The sequence below is a fragment of the Danio rerio genome, chromosome 6, assembly GCF_052040795.2.
Source record: "Danio rerio strain M-AB ecotype USA chromosome 6, GRCz13ab, whole genome shotgun sequence".
In the NCBI taxonomy this organism is placed as follows: domain Eukaryota; kingdom Metazoa; phylum Chordata; class Actinopteri; order Cypriniformes; family Danionidae; genus Danio; species Danio rerio.
Genome location: NC_141026.1, coordinates 57,370,001 through 57,389,439, shown reverse-complemented (window position 1 = coordinate 57,389,439; position 19,439 = coordinate 57,370,001). Strand labels below are relative to the sequence as shown.

The window sequence follows — 19,439 nt, the reverse complement described above, 5'->3', positions numbered from 1 at the left end:
GGTCTAAGACAGGTGTGGGCAAACTTAATCCTGGAGGGTCAGTGTCCTGCATAGTTTAGCTCCAACCCTATTCAAACAGACCTCCCTATAGAGTTCAAGTGATCTTGAAGACACTGATTAGTTTGTTCAGGTGTGTTTGACTAGTGTTACAACAAAACTCTGCAGGGACACCGGCCCTCGAGGATCAAGTTTGCCCATCCCTGGTCTAAGAGTACTGTAATTTCAATTCTCTGTACTTATATACAGTGGCAGATTTGACAATAAAACTGACTTTGACTTCTGCTTCAGACAGGACAAATGAGGAGCTATGACGAGTGAAAACCACACAACAATTAAGGCAGACTCGGCATTGGTCATGTCGCCCACCGGGTCCACGTCACAGGCGGCTCCGTTCTCACCCTCGACCAGCAAACCCATCCAAGAGCTGCCAGGTCTGTGAAAAATGATCAGTGGGATCTTTATTTCGTCATTTGGTCTGCACTGGTCTGAATTTTAGTTTCGCTTCCAGATGAGCTGATCCAGGCTGGATGGTCAAAATGTTGGAGTAAAAGGGAGAACCGGCCGTATTACTTCAATCGATTCACTAACCAGTCGCTGTGGGAGATGCCTGTCCTGGGACAGCATGATGTCATTGTAAGTACAGGCTTGCATGAATAGGCGACAATTATAATTTAATCATGCAAACGCGATTAAAGTCTGTGAAATCAGAACTTACAATGTTGAGTTTGCTAGAGCACATTGTTATTCTTTTGGTGAACAATTAATTAGTTTATCTGTTTTGGTAATCTTCAATCTAATTCTGAGCATTTGCTTGTACGTTTTGGAGTGGCAGTCCTCTTCTGATGATGTCAGTTTGACACTTCAGCTAGTATTTTCCTAGCCACGCCCCTCTTACTGTTAATTTGATATGAAGAAATGATACACTAAAAGCAAGAGACTTTAAGCAAAGCTGTAAATATCATGCACATTATATCACAGACTTATGTGCTTTTACCATTTTTATTATAAAAAAAATCTTTATTCTTTATTTCAGTTTGCAGAATCTTATATAATTTGAATTGCTTTGTTTTTCTGGTTGTTTGTATTGATGTAACTTGATTTACTGCCCTTTGTTTTGCCATCAAGCCTTCAATGCTGACTTGGCATTAAAATAAACAGTTAAAGGGATAGTTCACTCTAATTAAAATTTACTTACCCTTAAGTGTTTCCAAATCTTTGAGTTTTTTTTTATTCTGTTGAACACTTAAGAAGATATTTTGATGAATGTTGAAAACCTGCAACCACTGGCTAATACTATGGAAGTCAATGGTTACAGCTTTCCAGCACGCTTATATAAGAATATCTTCTTTTGTGTTGAACAGAAGAAAGAAACTCAGAACTGTCTATTTAGCATAATTATTTATTAATTTAGTTTCTTAATTATTAGTTGTATTTGGAAAAAAATCTGTATATAGTTTTTTTTATTTCATGTTTTTTTTTATTACTAAAATAAGTTTTTACTAGTTTTTCATGAACAGTAACAACACTCCTGTGTTTGTTTTTTATTTTTTCAGTCAGATCCTCTGGGATTGAATGCAGCTCCAGCCTCTGGTGAGGCGAATGCTGATGCAGGTCTGGGAAACGGGCAGCGTAAAAGACATCCATCAGAGGATGCTTCTCAAGCGGGCCCTAACAGCTTCAAGAGGCCAAAGGTCAGTGTCCTTCAAAATAGCAGAAATAAATATGAAGTACCATGCCTATTTGATATTAAACCCTTGTACTGTTGGTGATGTTTTCATCCAATCTTACATCTTAATTTGGCCTCAACTTTCTCTGTGTTTTAAACAAATGGGATGATTTTAGGTGACCAACCTTATTTTGACACATATTTTGGGAAAATGCTTCGAAGATTTAGGGTGCTTTCACACCTACACTTTTGTTTCGGAACGTATCTCGTTTGTCCAGTTAGCGCGGTTCGTTTGGCATATGTGAACAGGGCAATCGCGCTCTGTTCCGCGCCAAAGTAATCGCTCCGAGATCGCTTGAATGAGGTGGTCTCGGCTCGATTAAAACAAACCCTGGAGCGGTTCGATTGCAGTGAGAACGCGATCCGATCCGAGCGCGGTTATATCACAGTGTTTTATGCATATGTAATAGGCATACAGCTATATGAAGAGAGAATTATGAGCATGGCGGGAAGTTTCGCGAGTCTCCAGATGCCCGCAAACGAGTGATGATCTCCCGGTAATCTCGCGTCTCCCTCCCAGTCCTCAGATAGGCATCGTCGCGCACCCTTCTCACCCCTCCCCCCTGCAACCCTCCTCAGACACGTCGCGCGCACCCTGTTGATTACCACTAAACCAACACCTCTCCTGACAGCTGAGCGGGACGCTGCAAAATAAACCCTGACACTCTGACCAATGTGAGGAGAGTTTACTCGCACGTGACTTGTTTTAGCTCTTTTGGTCCGATTAAAAAACTTTGCCTTGTAAAAGCAAACCGCTCCAAGAGCAAAGAGCAACAATGTAACAATTCTAATCTCTGTTTCGGAACAACTGAATCGATTCACAGGTGTGGAAGCACCCTAAAAAACTCTGGGCGAATTTACAACTCTTTCATTATGTTGGTGGCTGTTTTTGCCCCATTGACTTTCATTATAATGACATTTTTTGATTGCAAAACCATGACACCATATTATTTTGTATTCTTGTTTGGGAAGAGGTAACATTTCTCATTTTTACTGTTGATTATCAGCTGTAGTTCAAAAAAAGCTTAGTTCAAATGGAGTAAAGTGTGTGTGTGTGTAAGAGACCTTTGCGCTCTTACCTTGATATGCCTGAAAGTCAAAACAATCAGCTCAGCTCTCAAATCATAGTAAACATAATTAGTGTTTAACGTACAAATTAAGAATACATAATAAAATGGTGTCATGGTTTTCAATAAATGTCTTTATAATAGAAGTGAATGGGGCAAAAACAGCCCCAAACTTAATGAAAGGGTAGTCAATTAGCACAAGGGTTAAAAGAACATAGTGTAGTGAACAATGTTTCTGAATTCGTTTTGATTTCAGGTTGAGATTCCAGCCACTCCAACAACTCCCACTGTCCCCATTTCTCCCAGTACACCAGGAGTAAAACCTTGGGTTAACACCACCACAGATGAGAAACAAGGCCAGGCCAGTACGCCTGCACCTGCACCGTACCGGCCCTCTGTGTGAGTATAGACTCCGTTTGTTCCTATACAGTGGGTTACATCCTACGTAGCACTTGATTAGGTTGCATTCCTGATTCTAGACTTTTTTTAAAGACATGTTAAAGTTGTTGTCATTTCTATCAGACTCTGTTCGATAATAGAGTGTCTGAGAAAAACAGTGTTGTAGTTCACTGTCTACAGTTAAATAAGATGGTTTCATCCTTCAGTTACACAATGTTGATGCTATTTTGTAAGACTAATGTGCAAAAAGAAATGATAAACACAGTTTTGTTGTCAATTAGTGAGTCAGGATATTACTAACACATTAGCAGTGAATTACTAGTACAAGCTATATATATATATATATATATATATATATATATATATATATAAATATATATATATATATATAGCTTGTACTAGTAATTCACTGCTCCCTTCTTATTTGCAAGAGTTGCGTTTCTAAAAATAATCAATACGTGAAATTCACAAAGCAGTCTGATTTGTTTTTTTGCAGAGATGTGTAATAGGGTATATGTTTCTTCTAGTGTTTCTTCCCATACTGATAAACTTCCGGTGAACGGTTAATGTGAATTTTTTCCATTATATACACGGTTCCTTTTACAGCATTGATGTTGTAATGTCATTAAAATAGAATCAGTTAAATAGACTTGTCAGGCCCATCAGGATATATGCTGGACTAAAATAAATGTTCATATTTTAAAGACATGGTGGGGAAAATGTAATTTAATGCAGTGCTTCTTGTACAATCTGATATTAGAAATCACTCAGCCAGTGGAGATCGCTGATTTTTTTAAAGAAAACAGACCTTAAACGCACCGATTTTAGAATGGTATACAGTTCACCGGAAACATTTTACCCAGGTTACTGTCAAATTAAAAGTCCTTTAGCATACTTCCGCATATGCCCTATTAGCTGCCCTTACCATGAAAAATATTTTGTTAAAAAGTGTGAAAGTTCGAACACCATTAGACAAACAGGACAGTACTGTGATGGACATTTTTAAAAAGGTACCACCAAGAAGAATCTTAAATTATTTATCAAAAATTGAGCTAAAAAAATAAAAAAATCATGTTTAACTTTGAATATATTTTTATGTGAATTTTATTTATTTATATCCTATATATTTGTCTAAGTAACTTTTTATTGTAATACAAATTTGTTTTTATCATGTAATATTTTTTTTTAAATTTTTTAATGTTTGTTTTTTTTATTTTATGTTCCATTTTGCCATGTAATAATATAAATGTGTATAAGTTGCTCACGTGGCCATAAATACATTATAAAATTATGCAAAGCATGCAGAAATTCTTTAAATTTGTCAGTAACCTGGGTCAAACACTTCCAATGAACTGTGTGCAGTTACGAAATCGTCACGTTTAATATCTGTTTTCTTTAAAAAATTAAGATTTTCACTAAAGTAAGTCTTAGAATGTACAAGAAGCACTGCATTAAATTACATTTTCCATGTCTTTAAAATATTTAAATTTATTTTACTTCAGTATTTCTAATGGCATTTCTGTGCTAGCCTGCTGATCCTGACGGGCACGCGTGTAAATGGCTTTTCATCTTGGTTTACGCTTCAACAACTAATTGAATGCTGAAATCTATTTAACTGATTATATTTTAATCACATTACAACATCGATGCTGTAAAAGGTACTGTATAAAATTGGAAAAAAGTCATTTTAACCCTTCACCTGAAGTTTATCGGTATGGGAAGAAATACTAGTTCTGCATATAACCTATTGCAGGGATGTCAAACTCATTTCAAAAATCCTGCTTCAACACACTTACTGCTAGGTTTCAAACAAAGACTCAATTAGATTGATCAGGTGTGTTTTAATTAGGGTTGGAACTAAACTGTGCGAGACTGCGGCCCTCCAGGAGTTGGGTTTGACAGCCCTGCCCCATTGGGTCAGTTTAAAAAAGAAGAAAGAATTATTGTCTCTCATTTGTGTAAATGTTCAAGTCTGACGACCATGTGAACAGATGACTTATGGAGTCAATGCATAGAAACGTATAGAAAACAATCTGCATCTTCCGTTTTCTGTCCCACATGCATAGTAAGTTTAATATGATGTTAAAAATAACTAAGGGAGGAAAATTATCATTGTTGTCTCACTAGAAAACATTGTGGCTTATCAAACACAGCCTGGTTCTTGCATATTATTCATGCCAGAGCAACATCAGGCTTGATGACATAGCAGCTCATCATGTCTGGATGCAGTGAAAAGTGTGACCTAAAGCACACGCAAATCTTGAAGGTGTGCCCCGTGAGTCATGCAAAAGGCTGTTTGGTGTTGTGATAGGCCTATTTTCACCAGGGTTTTACACTTGTGGGATTTACATAGGAATGAGGAAACATTTGTGTCTGAGGCTCACTCTATGCGCTTGTGAACAGATGGCTTATCGAGTCATTGCATAGTAACATATATAGAAAATAATCTGCATCTCTCGTCTTCAAAATAGGAGTCCCACACATACATAGTAAGTTTAATATGAACTTTAAAATAACTAATGGAAGAAAATGATCATTGTTGTCTCACTAGGAAACATTGTGGCTTATCAAACGCAGCCTGGTAATTGCATATCAATCATCCCAGAGCAACATCAATCTGATCTTGGTGACACTGCAGCTCCAGATCATGTAAAAAGTGTGACCTAAAGCACATGCAAATCTTGAGGGTGTGCCCCCGTTAGTCATGCAAAAGGATGTTTTGTGTTGTGATAGGCCTATTCATCATCAGGGTTTTACACTTGTGTGGATTTACATTAGAATGAGGAAACGTTTGTGTCTGTGGCCCATTTCCATTAACTGATTTCTTGTTATTCGACTATGACTTGGTGTACTAGGTAGTTTTTATAAGGCACCTGTAAGCTCTGTAGCCATGACACAACTCTGTGCTATGACGTGTCTGAACTGGCCTTTATCTTTCAGAGTGTACTGGGACCTGGACATTCAGACCAACGCTGTGATTCGAGAGCGAGCCCCAGCGGACCACCTTCCTCCACATCCTGAGATCGAGTTGCAGAGAGCTCAACTCACCACCAAACTCCGGCAGCACTACCATGAGCTGTGCTCTCAGCGGGAGGGTATGTGCTCCGCATGCTGCTTTCACGATTTACCACTGTCGCTTCATTTTAGCGCTGTGATTTGTGGAGACACTGCAGAATTGACCTGTAATAGAGTGAAAGTTCAGGCCCATACTATGGAATAAAATCGCTGTTATAAATATTTTGTGCGTAAATAATATTCTCGCATCTGTAATTATAAAATCGTAAAGGAAAACGGAACATACTTGTAATTTTACGAGGGTATAATTCCAAAATCTGCGATTAGAACGGACACAGATACAACATTTTCTTGGTCTGTTTGTTTATGACTGATAAATTTACAATTGGTGTACTGTACAAACAGAAATACAGTCGGGCCGAGGATAGGGAGCAGAATGTAAGTTAACTTTACAGGTAGCAGCGCAGAATTTCTCAGTGAATCACTTAACAGTGTTTAACTATAACATGACATCTGTTAATGTTTCTGTTTTATGTGAGTCCCGCAAATGCATAGAGACTCCCGGAACTTCCGGGAAACTTGGGATGTCTAAATATCACGTTTAATAATGGCACATCATTCATAAACACACACACACATGTTAATTATTAGTAATTCTGTAATTTGTCTGGCTGTATTTAGGCATCGAGCCCCCACGGGAATCCTTCAACCGCTGGCTTCTGGAGAGGAAAGTAGTGGATAAAGGTCTGGATCCTCTCCTGCCCAGTGAATGTGACCCAGTCATCTCCCCGTCCATGTTTAGAGAGATCATGAATGATATCCCCATCAGGTAGTCTACCATCAAATGTTTAAATCAGTTACTTTATTAAAACAAGTTTTTGATCAAATATTCCAATATTGATTACATTTTTCCCCTTCGATTTTTAGGCTCTCTCGCATCAAATATAAAGAAGAGGCCAGAAAACTCCTGTTCAAATATGCAGAGGCGGCCAAGAAAATGATCGACTCCAGGTAAATGTTCTCATCGCTTTACTAGGCATGGGAAGATAAGGCATGGGACGTTTCAAGGTTTACTGCGGTTTGGAGTCAGGTTTTAAAACTGCAAAAATTTTCTGTTGTACTGTTCCTGTGGTATATGTACATTTTTAGTAGTTTTTTACAACAATTTTATTTAGTTTTTTAGAGCAACAATATATTAAATGATAGTCTTTTAGGGCAAGAAATCTGTCCCTTTTTTTTTTTTTTGACCGATCAGGCCAGTGGTTCAGATTTTTACTTGCCTTGCCCAAGTTTTCACTGGCCCCACGAAAAATAAAGTTAATAGCTGTTTCTTAGTCACATATTTTAAATAATGTGTCAAAAGCCAAACATAACTGTATATATACATTTTATTCAGCATAACTTTTTTAAATACAACTGACATTTAAAAAATTACAATTTTGATGTATCTAAATTTGTGTGTGTATATATTATAAGCGAACATGTGCAAACGTTAGCTAGAATTATGCATTATAGGCTTAAATTATGTTGAGAAATAACAGATGAAGCGAGACTGTAGTCAGATCATCAAGCAGATCAATGTTGATATTTCTGTCGAGGTGTTGTGTAACAATATGACTAATACAACATAGTATAAGATAAAAAATGGAAAAATTAGCAGATGGTATCTTCAGTCAATTTTCCTAACGGATAAACCGCACTCTGTAATGTTTCAGTATGCTTTCACTTTTGTATTCAGCATGAAATGCACATTTACCGGTAGGAATGACGTCCCGCCCTACTCGTATTTCTCTCTTCATATAGCCGTATATGACTATTACATATCCATAATACACTGTGATATAGCCTGGTTTATTAGTTCGTTGGATCGTTTTGCTTCCTCACTACAATCGATCCACTTTAGATCTGCTTCAATCTAGCCGAGACCACTTCATTCAGGCAATCTCAGACCGAGTGTTTTGTCGTGGATCTAATTGCGATTGCGGGATTCACATATGCCAAACCAACTGTGCTAACTGGGCAAACCATACAGGTTCCGAAACAAACATCTATGTGTGAAAGCACCCTGTATTTGCACGTAATGGATTAAAAATCGTAGCCTAATTAAACTTTAGTGACAAGGCAGCACTGGCCCAATCAGGTCAGTAACGATCCTATCTCTGGTCCCAAGAGTCTCGCACACTGGCCCCAGGCCATCAGGCAGTCCTTATTGTCGTGCTCTGTGCTATCTTCATTAGTTTCAAGGATTTAGTTGAATTATTTAGCCTGTTTACAGTTCCAAAATATTTAAAATGTTTCTTAAAATAAAATATATTGTGGTCTAAAGGGGAAAAAGCTGTTGTAGATTACCCAGATATTAATAAAGAAGATATTTTACAGCAGTAATATCAATACTGTGAAACCGTGATATTTCTGTCCAAGGTTTTCATACTGTATCTTATTCTGGCCCATGCCTAACGCTTACTGTGGTTTTGGGTTGAACATGAGCATTGCGTTTGAAAGTCTATTTCACGTTCACACAGAAATGCAACTCCGGAGAGTCGAAAGGTGGTGAAGTGGAACGTGGAGGACACGATGAACTGGCTGAGACGAGACCATTCTGCCAGCAAGGAGGACTACATGGTACACTCTCAGTCTTTTAACTACATGCCAGACTACATTTTAAAAACGACATGGTACACTTTCAGTTTTAGTCTGAACTGCCTACATGGAACGCATTAGAAGATTAACACGTGTGATTTTTTTTTCCTCAGGATCGACTTGAGCATTTACGGAAGCAGTGCGGCCCTCATGTGGCATCGGTGGCAAAGGACTCTGTCGAAGGCATCTGTTCAAAAATCTATCACATTTCTGCAGAATATGTGCGCAGGATTCGACAAGCTCACCTCACTCTACTGAAAGAGTGCAACATTTCTGGTAGGAGGAATATAAATGGGAAGGATAATTATTTAGAATTTGTGTTTTCATAGGTCTCAAACTCAATTCCTGGAGGGCCGCAGCTCTGCACAGTTTTACTCCAACACTAATCAGACACACCTCGAATCAGAGACTATTCTTAAACACCTCTATTGGATCAGCTATGTTAGATTATTGTTGGAGCAAATCTGTGCAGACCTGTGGCCCTCCAGGAATTGAGTTTGAGACCTTTGTCTTAAAGCCTAAACAAATCGTAAACTTAGTAAATTTCTTAAATTTACCGAAGTATTGTGTTCTGGGTTTTAAATAATTTAAAAAAAGCATCTTTTACACCTGTAGATTGATTGTTTTGTTCCGAAACGGGGATTTAAAATGTTAAGTGTTGCTTTTTTGTGCTTGGTGCGGTTCACTTTCACACGGCAAAGTTTCCAAACCGGCCAAAATTATTAAAACAAGTCGCATACAAATAAAATCTCATCACATTGGTCAGAGTTTGGTGTATTTTCTGGGATTTCTCTCAGATGCCCTACATTATTATTTGAATTTATGATGAAGAGAAACGTATTATAAGTGAAAAGGACCACTTTAATTTCGAATAGTGACATCCACAGACATAGTCATCACCAAATATAAATCAGAGGTAAGACTTTCTTATACAGAGATTAATTTTATTTGTTAAGGGTTATAATATATATCTATTCTGTATCAGAAGTCGCATTAACCAAAAAGTTATTGGTATTATTTTGGCATTATTTTTTTTAGTAGTACAGTTAGACTTTCATGTTCGACAGGAAATGCACTTTAATAATACACTGTGATATAGACTGGTTTGTTGGATTGTATTGCTTTCTCACTTATGCTGCGTTCACACCAGACGCGGAAAGCGTGGATAAATCGCGCTATTCGCAAGTAAATAGCCGCGTGAACATTTGAGTTTACTCGCTTCTATCAAGTGTCAAACCCCGCTTCAATCGCGCGTCAAATCCGCTTCATTCATGCGTCAAATTCACTTAAGAACAGACGCGGATTCGCGTGATGGACAGGGCGTCTGTCTGCCTGGTGACTCTGGCTTCATAACTAAATGGCTAACATGGATTTTATTGAGAAAAAATCTGTTTATGTGCTTTTATGAAGGCTGAAAAACAGCGTTGATATGTTTAGGGCTGTGTCTAAATCCAGTAGATCATTTCAGAGGTGCATCCAGCTCTGTGAGCTCAAACTCCTCCAGAAACTTAACCTGGCTGACGGAGGCTTTCAGCTGTGCTTCTGACTGAGCCAAGCCCAGTTTGATTAACTTTTTGTACGTCACAATCACGCCCTCATAAGAGCAAGCTCCTGATTGATTAATGTGGCGAAATGTCCCCTGAAGTGACATGAAGACTTGATGAAGACTTTCGAACTCAAGCAATTCACTCAAATGGCTCAATTCGTGCCGCGTCATTCGCGCAGATTGCACCACAGGATGTCTATTCGCGCGTTTGCATTGACTTAACATGTAAATCACTCGTGCTTGATGAGCGTTCCGCGTCTGGTGTGAACCCAGCAATACAACCAAACCACAGAGTTTGTTTCATCCAAGCTGAGATTGCGATGTTCACATATGCCCAAATGAATCGAGCTAAGGAGACAAATGTGCCAGGTTCTGAAACCAACGTCTAGATGTTAAAGCTTCCTTAGTTTTCCTATAAACCCATGATGCTTGACTTACACCAGCAAGTTAAGTCAATGGCAAGTCATTGGACAATAGTGGCTATAATATAAGGCTAATAATATTGATCTTAGCAGTTTTTAGCAGCAATGTATATTATAATTATTATTATTATTATTATTATTATTATTATTCATATTTTTTATTAATATTGTTAATAATAATATGAAATTTATTTTAAAAATTACACATTTCAGAGAGGGGCTTGTTATGTGGTCTTCAACTGTACAGTATGTGCCATGTAATACACTCTGAATTCTTCTTCCTCTTCAAAGTGGACGGCACAGAGTCAGCGGAGGTCCAGGACCGCTTGGTTTATTGTTATCCTGTGAGACTGTCCATCCCAGCTCCTCCTCAAACTCGTGTTGAGCTGCACTTTGAGAACGACATCGCTTGTCTTCGGTTTAAAGGAGAAATGGTGAAGGTCAGCCGCGGTCATTTCAACAAACTGGTGCGTACACGCTGACAGTAACTTGTTCTAATGAATTGACAGTAATGTTGTTCAACCAAAATTATAATTTACTCAGCAGTTAATCCTCCTCAAGTGGTTCCAAACCTTTCTATTTTTTGATGAACACAAAAGAAGATATTTCGAAGAATGTTGGAAACCATTGACTTCCATAGTAGGAAAAACAAGTAGTATGGAAGTCAGTGGTTACAGTTTTTCAGCTTCCTTCCAAATATCTTCTTATGTGTTCAACAGAGGAAAGAAACTTGAGACTTTAGGAGCAGAAATATACACTGCCTTGGGTTACTTTGTAATTAGTTTAATCTCTTTCTCAGGAACTTCTCTATCGATACAGCTGTATTGACGACCCAAGGTTTGAAAAGTTCCTTTCACGCGTGTGGTGCCTTATCAAAAGATACCAGGTACGATGCTAATTTACTAACAGTGTTTGGTGTTATTAATTTACTGCACTTTAAATGTAGTGTAATTTAATTATTTTTCTGCTTAAAGTAAGGGATTACTTAACATTGTTAGGTAACTACAAATATTTACCTTATACGTACATACTGTTCATATATTCAGCACTTTTGTGTAAATCAATTCAGAGAAGCAGAGGAACTGTATATTTGTTATATAAATGTATTTTACAGAATGATAACACTTTCCCATAAAGAAGGTTACATTTACCAAGATGCTTGAATATGGTTAAGAAAAAGTGAAGTTAGTGGGTAAAAATATGTAGTATAAAGTAAGAGAAGTAGACTTATTATGGGGGGGGGGGGGGGGGGGGTTATGGATAGATAGATAGATAGTAATTCTGAAATTTTGCTTAATATACTGCTTTTGTCAAACAATAGCACATGCTAACATGCTAGAAACAATACAATGAGTAAAAGATTTGCCAATATACGACATGTACAAAACATGTTGATAATATGAATTTTTTATCATACATATGATGTTTAACATTTTTAAAGTTCTATTAAATAAAAAATATTAGATAAAACTAGGATGTCCTGTTTTTCTAGTGTCCGTTGAGTATTGAGTCAAGAAGTTAAATTATTGAAAAAGTTATTTACTTTTCAGACAAAGTAATTGTAAAATAATTTTGAATGCAACATTATTAGTTAATTTTCCTTGGGCTTAGTCCCTTTATTTATCAGCGGTCGCCACAGCGGAATGAACTGCTAACTTATCCCGCACGTTTTACGCAGTGGATTAATTAATTTTGAGGTAATTAAAAAATATGTAGCTTATACTTGCATACTGTTCATATATTCAGCACTTCTGTGTAAATAGAAATGCCAACTGGCTCAGCTGGGACTGGGCTGCAACCAGCAACCTTCTTGCTGTGAGGTCATAGTGCTAACCACTGAGCCACCGTGTCGCTCCACAAACAATGCACATTTTACCAATATTTCAGAAAAGTCCACTGAGTATGACTTTTTAAAACGATTAAATGTATGTGAAATGTAAAGTACAGTATGGACTTTCATGGAGCTACATATTCTGGGGTATGAATTAAATATAATAGCGCTTTAAAAAGGCCTTGAAACCCAGAATGTTTTTGAAAAGTAACTTACCCAGCACTGTTTACCAGCATTCATGGCCATCAGGAGACCATGGGCAGTGTTAACTTGTGTCTTATTGTGAATCGCAGGTAATGTTTGGCTCTGGTGTGAACGAGGGGTCTGGTCTACAGGGGTCTCTTCCTGTTCCCGTCTTTGAGGCGCTCAATAAACAGTTCGGAGTGACATTCGAGTGTTTCGCTTCTCCTCTAAACTGCTATTTTAAGCAGTTCTGCTCGGCTTTTCCAGACATTGATGGCTTCTTTGGCTCTCGAGGGTATGTAAACGTTCCAACATTTTTCAAATTATCTTCTTTTTTGTTCAACAGAAGAAAGAAATTCGAACAGGTTTGTGACAAGTGCAGGGAGAGTAAATGATGACATCATTGTTGATTTATTTTTTTGTGAACTGTCCCTTTAAAATGACGGTGACATTTTTTTTATAGTGATTGTATAACTATGAACGTGTCTCAATCAGCTCCCTTTTTCAGTAGTCAGTGCATTCATTAGGGCACTGAAACATCATCAATGCAGACTATGCACCCTTAATAAAAGTTTGTTACAATATAAGCAGTTTCTAACTCATCTCCTTTATTACTAGACCACCATGGCCTTTCACAACAACAACTTCAGAGGTGACTTTTCTCATAACACAAAATAAACCGTTTTTTTCTCCATATGTTAAACACTAACTAACCATTAAATCATAAATAGGGCCAGACAGAATCTGCAGACGTTTTTTTGCTATTTCTGCAGAAAATTTTGGTAAAAATCTGCAGATTTTTGCACAATTATTTTGGGAGTATCACAACTAAAACCTTAATATGTCAAATAAACAATAATGTCTTTTTAACTTATTTAATGTTTAAAATGCAAATCTAATTAGATCCACTTAAAAACAAAGCAAGTCTCATATAAAATATCTACTAAAAGATAGAAAATATTACTGTACAAACTGTATTGTACATAAATCATGCACATTTTCATATTTCTCAATAATATTACTGTAATTATTTTAAAAACGGAGTAAATATAGATTTCTTCAAGTAAATAAACAGAACTAATGATGGGCTAAAAATCTGCCGAAATCTGCGTAATTCTGCGTGCGCAGGTTCCGTGTGGGCCTAATCTTAACCAAAAACGTAACAGTTAGGTAGAGCGAAACATCCAGGGTGTCCGCGGGGTTGTAAAAGGTAATAAATTAAATGTGCCAAAATTAAGGGCATTAAAAAGTAAAAAACGTCATCTGACGGGGTATTAAATTTTCAAGTCCAATATTTTTAGACAAATTTTCGATTTGTGTTTAGTGCAGATCTTTATTCTAAATTTTGCGTGGATTTATGCATATGTTGAGAGTAGGACCTGGGCGCCCTCATGTGAGGTATTGTTCTAATGGTGCTGAAATAAACCGGGTACCCGGCTGGCTTGCTGCCAACCAGAAACACGAGCTGGCTTTCGTTCATTAATTAATTGAAAACATAGGGAAATGCACGTCTTCGGACCTCTGGCTGAAGTACTTAAGATTTAAAGCCTAGGTCTGTAGCTAATAGCCACGTCTACAAGAAGACGATTATATTGGCGCTATATTGGTTCATGTCAGCTGTCAATCACTCAAGGCTTTCCATTGTCAGATGACAGGGAGCTTTTGTGACCGCATGAAATTATGTGGTGAATGTTGATCCGCCAGCCGAGATCAATCAAGTGTTTTCAGAGAAGGTCCCCGAATCTCGATGCGTTATTCACTGCGTGTTCAGCTCAAATGTCCGCTAAATGTAAAATCTAACACTACACATCATCGCTAAACAAGCTCGCCTTTACTGAGTTTACACTGCAAATGCGGCTCATGACAAAGAACGGTAATGCTTCATTTTTGTTATTATTCATAAAGTAACAGTCAGACTTTTTATAGCAGATAACTCCCATTCAAACACATTCAAGGCAGCATGATAATGAGAAATGTAATTTATTAGTAGTATTATTGTCATCATCATCATCATCAATGTTTTATAATTATTAGACATTCGTTTTGGGATTATTGCACAAATATTAAGTCATCACAGCATTAGTTAGTTAGTTGTTTCTGGTTTTTGTTAGTCCTAATTGATGTTGTTTTCAAATCGATAAATCCCGTAATATACAATTTGCAATGGTGCTCATTTATTTTTGGTGGGTGCTCCTACTTTTTTTTTCCTGGTGCTCTTAAATATTTGAAGTTGCTACCAAGTAAATAAAGTTAATTTCGAGCCCAGACACACAGAATTTATTGGCACAGTTCAACACGGTTGTCTAACCATGCTGAGGGTTTCAGGCCGAGAACGGTTTGTAATCGTGCCGCCCTGTTCCAGGCTCAGTGGAGAAACGACCGTATCGAACTGTTCTTAGATAAGCGACTATTGACATTGATGACATAAATAACATTGTTTAAAAATTATGGACAAAGGCCCATTGTGACACCTTTATTATTTCCTCTGCTTTACTTAAATTTGTTATCTGCAATATGTTATTTATTTACGCCACTACAGTTGCAGCTTGTGCAAGTATAAAAATGTTTTTTAAGATATTAAAAAAGGTAGTAAGAGGTATTAAATTCAACTTAATTATTATTTTTTTTATAATTCATTTTAGGGGATTTCACCTTTATTTGGATAGGACAGTGGAGATTTTTACAGACAGGAAATGTGGGGAGCAGAGGCAGGGGAAGGATCGGCAAAGGACCTTGAGCCGGGAATCGAACTCAGGTCGCCATGAGCACCTTGGTGCTATGTGTCGACGTACTAACCACTAGGCTATTGGCGCCGACATTAAATTCAACTTAAGAAGTTCTGTATGTACCCTGACATCACAGCAACCAAATTATCAAACATAACGACAAACGAGAGATGTTTTTCAAAAAAAAAATTATTATTTATTGGTAATATAAACGAAGATAGCTAGACAGGCTAAAAACAATCGAGCAAACATTTACAATGGTTTAATGGTTAATGTTATTTAGCTATAATTACTTAGCTACAATGTACTTTTAATAACATCGTGAAATTAACATATGAAATATGTTCTGTTTGTAAATTCCGGTTTGGATGTTGGACGTTCTCATGTCACACTCAGTGCCCCAATATGTGCTGAACCGAGCTCATCAGTGGCAGAATTCATGCACAAGAACTATTGATTTACGATCTCGATAGCTAGGGAGCTGATTGAGATTAACGCTACATATTGCATCACTTCCTCATTTCTGTCCTCACAGGCCATTTCTCAGCTTTTCTCCAGCCAGTGGCTCTTTCGAGGCGAACCCTCCTTTCTGTGAGGAGCTCATGGATGCCATGGTGACACACTTTGAGGTGTGTAACTCTTTATTTGATCAGAAACCGAAAGTGTGCTCAAACATGCAAGGGATAATTTATGGTTAACAGGAACTCAGGGTGCATACATGCATGTCAACAGAAGGTTACAGAAATACATTTAAATAAGTTTAATAATAAATAATAAATGTTTGACAGAGAGCAGATTTTTTTTCAGCACATTTCAAATCATAATAGTTTATATTAATATATATATATATATATATATATATATATATATATATATATATATATATATATATATATATATATATAAATAATAGTTTATATTAATAATAGGCCCACACGGAATCTGTGTGCGCAGATTTTCCACAGAATTTCGCTGATTTTTAGCCCATCATTAATTCTGTTTATTTACTAGAGTAAATGTGTAAATCTGAATTTATTCAGTTTTCATTCAGTAATTTATTACTTTTTATTTCATATATTAAGGTTTTAGTTATGATACTCCGCTGGATACTAATAATTTAGGATAAAATAATTCAGCAGAAATCCGCAGATTTTTACCAAAATCCTCAGCAGAAATAGCAAAAAACGTCCGCAGATTCCGTCTGGCCCTGGTAATTAGGCAAGTTATTGTATAACGATGGTTTGTTCTGTAGACTATCGAAAACAAATTTAGCTTGAAGGGGCTAATGATATTTACCTTAAAATGGTTGTTAAAAAATTAAAAACTGCTTTTATCCTAGCTGAAAAAATACAAACAAGACTTTATTTAGAAGAAAAAATATCATCAGACTGTGAAAATTTCCTTGCTCTGTTAAACAGCATTTGGGAAATAAAGAAATATAAAAAAAAAAACGAGAAATAAAAAAATCAAAGGGGGGCTAATAATACTGACTTCAACTGTATATACATTAGGGATGTGCGGAGCAGCCGGTATTTGTATTTGTATTTGTATTCGAGTAAAATTCAAAATGGCGCAAAAATATATATTTTTTCTATTACACTTCTAATTTACGTTATAGTGAAAGTATTGTTTAATTATACCCATTATATAAATTATAGATATGCAATATTGGCTATTGTTTTTGAACATGTGATAAGAAATGTCATTGAAAAGAAAATAACATAGAAGCCATTATCTCATCCATGGTTAAACCAACAACTAATAAAATACCATTGTGAATATTATGAACCCCACCACCACCATTCTTGTTGGAAGGACACTGAATAGACAGAATAAAAACAAATAATACTTCAAAAAACTGTTCTTCTTCAGAAAGAACTTCTTTCCAATGCACAGAATTCCAAAAACTAAAATTAACTAAATAAATCTAAATAAAACCCTGCCTGGGAGATCTGGCAGAACAAAAGTATTCTATATAATACTACAAGATGCAGCCCTGCTATTATCATCTGCCAGCCACAAAAAAGACACAAAGTTTGTTTGTTTATTTATTTAGAGATATCTGCAAATATTTTTCAATGGAAGTCAATGGAGGAATATGACTAGTCAGTCATAATATATTTGCAGATATTTCCAATCTGAATTATAATTATGACAAGTCAAAATATAATTAGAGATATCTCTAAATACCGGACAGATCCGCCACTTTTGGCGCGCATAAACAATCATAAAGCTCTCGTGCTGCAGGAATGAGGAGGTCTGCTGAAGGCGCGCAGCTGACGTGCAGTGAGGGGTTTGCGTCTTTAATAAACTACGGCAGTTTGCGATCACTGAACAGTAAGAATAATTAATAAATCCATATGAAACAGTCCCTTAAAAGTCACGTCTCGCTTTCAGTTTCGGGCTTTGGCGCGTTTTGCACTGAGCGTGTCTCTCTCTCTCTCTCTCTCTCTCTCTCTCTCTCTCTCACTCACTCACTCACTCACGCGGGCATGCACTGTGGTCTCATGAGGAAACGCTGCTTTTTGATATAGTGTTTTTCTTGCTCCCGAATACAAATAATTTTTCAAGTATTTGTTTGAATCAAGTATTCGTAAAAACACGCTATTCGTGCCTTTCCGAATACCGTATTCGGGTTCGGCTCCACCCTTAATATACATATATGCATACATTGGGGGAAATAAGCATTGAACACGTCACCATTTTTCTCAGAAAACATATTTCTAAAGGTGCCGTTGACTTGAAATTTTCACCAGATGTTGATAACCAAAGAAATCGATATGTGCAAACAAAACAAAACTAATTAGTTTACAAATGAAGTAGTGTAATAAACTGAAATGACACGGGGAAAAAGTATTAAACACATGAAGAAAGTGAAGTGTAGTTCGGCAGTGAAAGCCCAGACAGCAGCTGAAATCCCTCAGTTGTTCTTCAGCAACCCTCTGCCCTTCCTCAGTGTAAATGAAAATCAGCTGCTTCAGTCCAAAATCTACACTAGCAGGAGGATGAAGATGAAACCAGGGTGGACATTTCAGCAAGACAATGATCCAAAACACAGCCAAGGAGACTCTCCGATGGATTCAGAGAAAGAAAATCAAGCTGTAGAATGGCCCAGCCAATCACCTGATCTAAATCCAATAGAAAATACAAAATAAAGCTCAGATTTGATAGAAGAGACTCACTGAACTAGCAAGATTTTGACACTGTTGAAGTCTGTAAAAACCCACACCTGAACAATTCATTCATTCTACATATGAGAGGCATCTTAAAGCTGCCATCACCAAAAAAGCCGTTTATATAAAGTATTGAATAAGTTTCAATAGTTCACTGCTTTCTCCTTGTGTCATTCCCTTGTTATTGCAAACAACTCATTACTCAGATTTTTTATTTTCTATTTTTTTTGTATTGTTTGGATTTTTACCAAAATCTGGTTCAGTTCCATGTCAACAGCTCCTGTAGAACCATTATTCCCAGAAAAAAACATGACGTGTACCCCCCCACACTTTTTATATATGCGTTGTAATAATACATTATTATTATATTATAATATTTTTATTATATTATCGTTGTGCTGGAGTTATTCATACTATTTTACTAGATATTTGATAATAATATACAGCTTAAAGTGACATTTAAAAGCTTAACTAGGCTAATTAGGCAAGTTAGGGTAATTCGGCAAGTCATTGTATAAGAATGGTTTGTTCTGTGGCTATTTGGAAAAAAAAAATTGCTTAAGGAAGCTAGTAATATTAAACTTGCTTTTATTTTAGCCGAAGTAAAACAAATAAGACTTTCTTCAAAAAGGAAAAATAATTCAGTGAAAAATTCCTTGCTCCATTTAAATATCACTTAAGAAATATCTGAAAAATTCACAGTCATAAATG

The 19,439-nt window shown here is 36.7% G+C and overlaps 4 protein-coding genes across 4 annotated transcripts in view; 2 read left to right on the top strand and 2 right to left on the bottom strand.

Annotated features, from left to right (window-relative positions):
* slc12a5a (solute carrier family 12 member 5a) overlaps nucleotides 1-19,439 on the top strand; it is a 2,560,186-nt gene that overhangs the window by 1,213,140 nt on the left and 1,327,607 nt on the right. The window lies entirely within an intron of this gene.
* Nucleotides 1-19,439, bottom strand: part of nav1b (neuron navigator 1b) — a 947,042-nt gene that overhangs the window by 359,392 nt on the left and 568,211 nt on the right. The gene's annotated exons all lie outside the window — the stretch shown is intronic.
* LOC148679702 (uncharacterized) overlaps nucleotides 1-19,439 on the bottom strand; it is a 378,972-nt gene that overhangs the window by 213,966 nt on the left and 145,567 nt on the right. The gene's annotated exons all lie outside the window — the stretch shown is intronic.
* The window catches only part of pcif1 (phosphorylated CTD interacting factor 1), a 28,935-nt gene that overhangs the window by 4,653 nt on the left and 4,843 nt on the right, over nucleotides 1-19,439 (top strand). Inside the window, 13 exon segments of the mRNA NM_001423772.3 lie at nucleotides 289-431; nucleotides 509-633; nucleotides 1,554-1,691; nucleotides 3,050-3,192; nucleotides 6,133-6,287; nucleotides 6,889-7,036; nucleotides 7,135-7,218; nucleotides 8,730-8,829; nucleotides 8,961-9,123; nucleotides 11,107-11,282; nucleotides 11,615-11,701; nucleotides 12,940-13,124; nucleotides 16,091-16,184. Of these exon segments, the coding sequence (NP_001410701.1) occupies nucleotides 308-431; nucleotides 509-633; nucleotides 1,554-1,691; nucleotides 3,050-3,192; nucleotides 6,133-6,287; nucleotides 6,889-7,036; nucleotides 7,135-7,218; nucleotides 8,730-8,829; nucleotides 8,961-9,123; nucleotides 11,107-11,282; nucleotides 11,615-11,701; nucleotides 12,940-13,124; nucleotides 16,091-16,184 (1,722 nt within the window). The 5' untranslated portion in view covers nucleotides 289-307.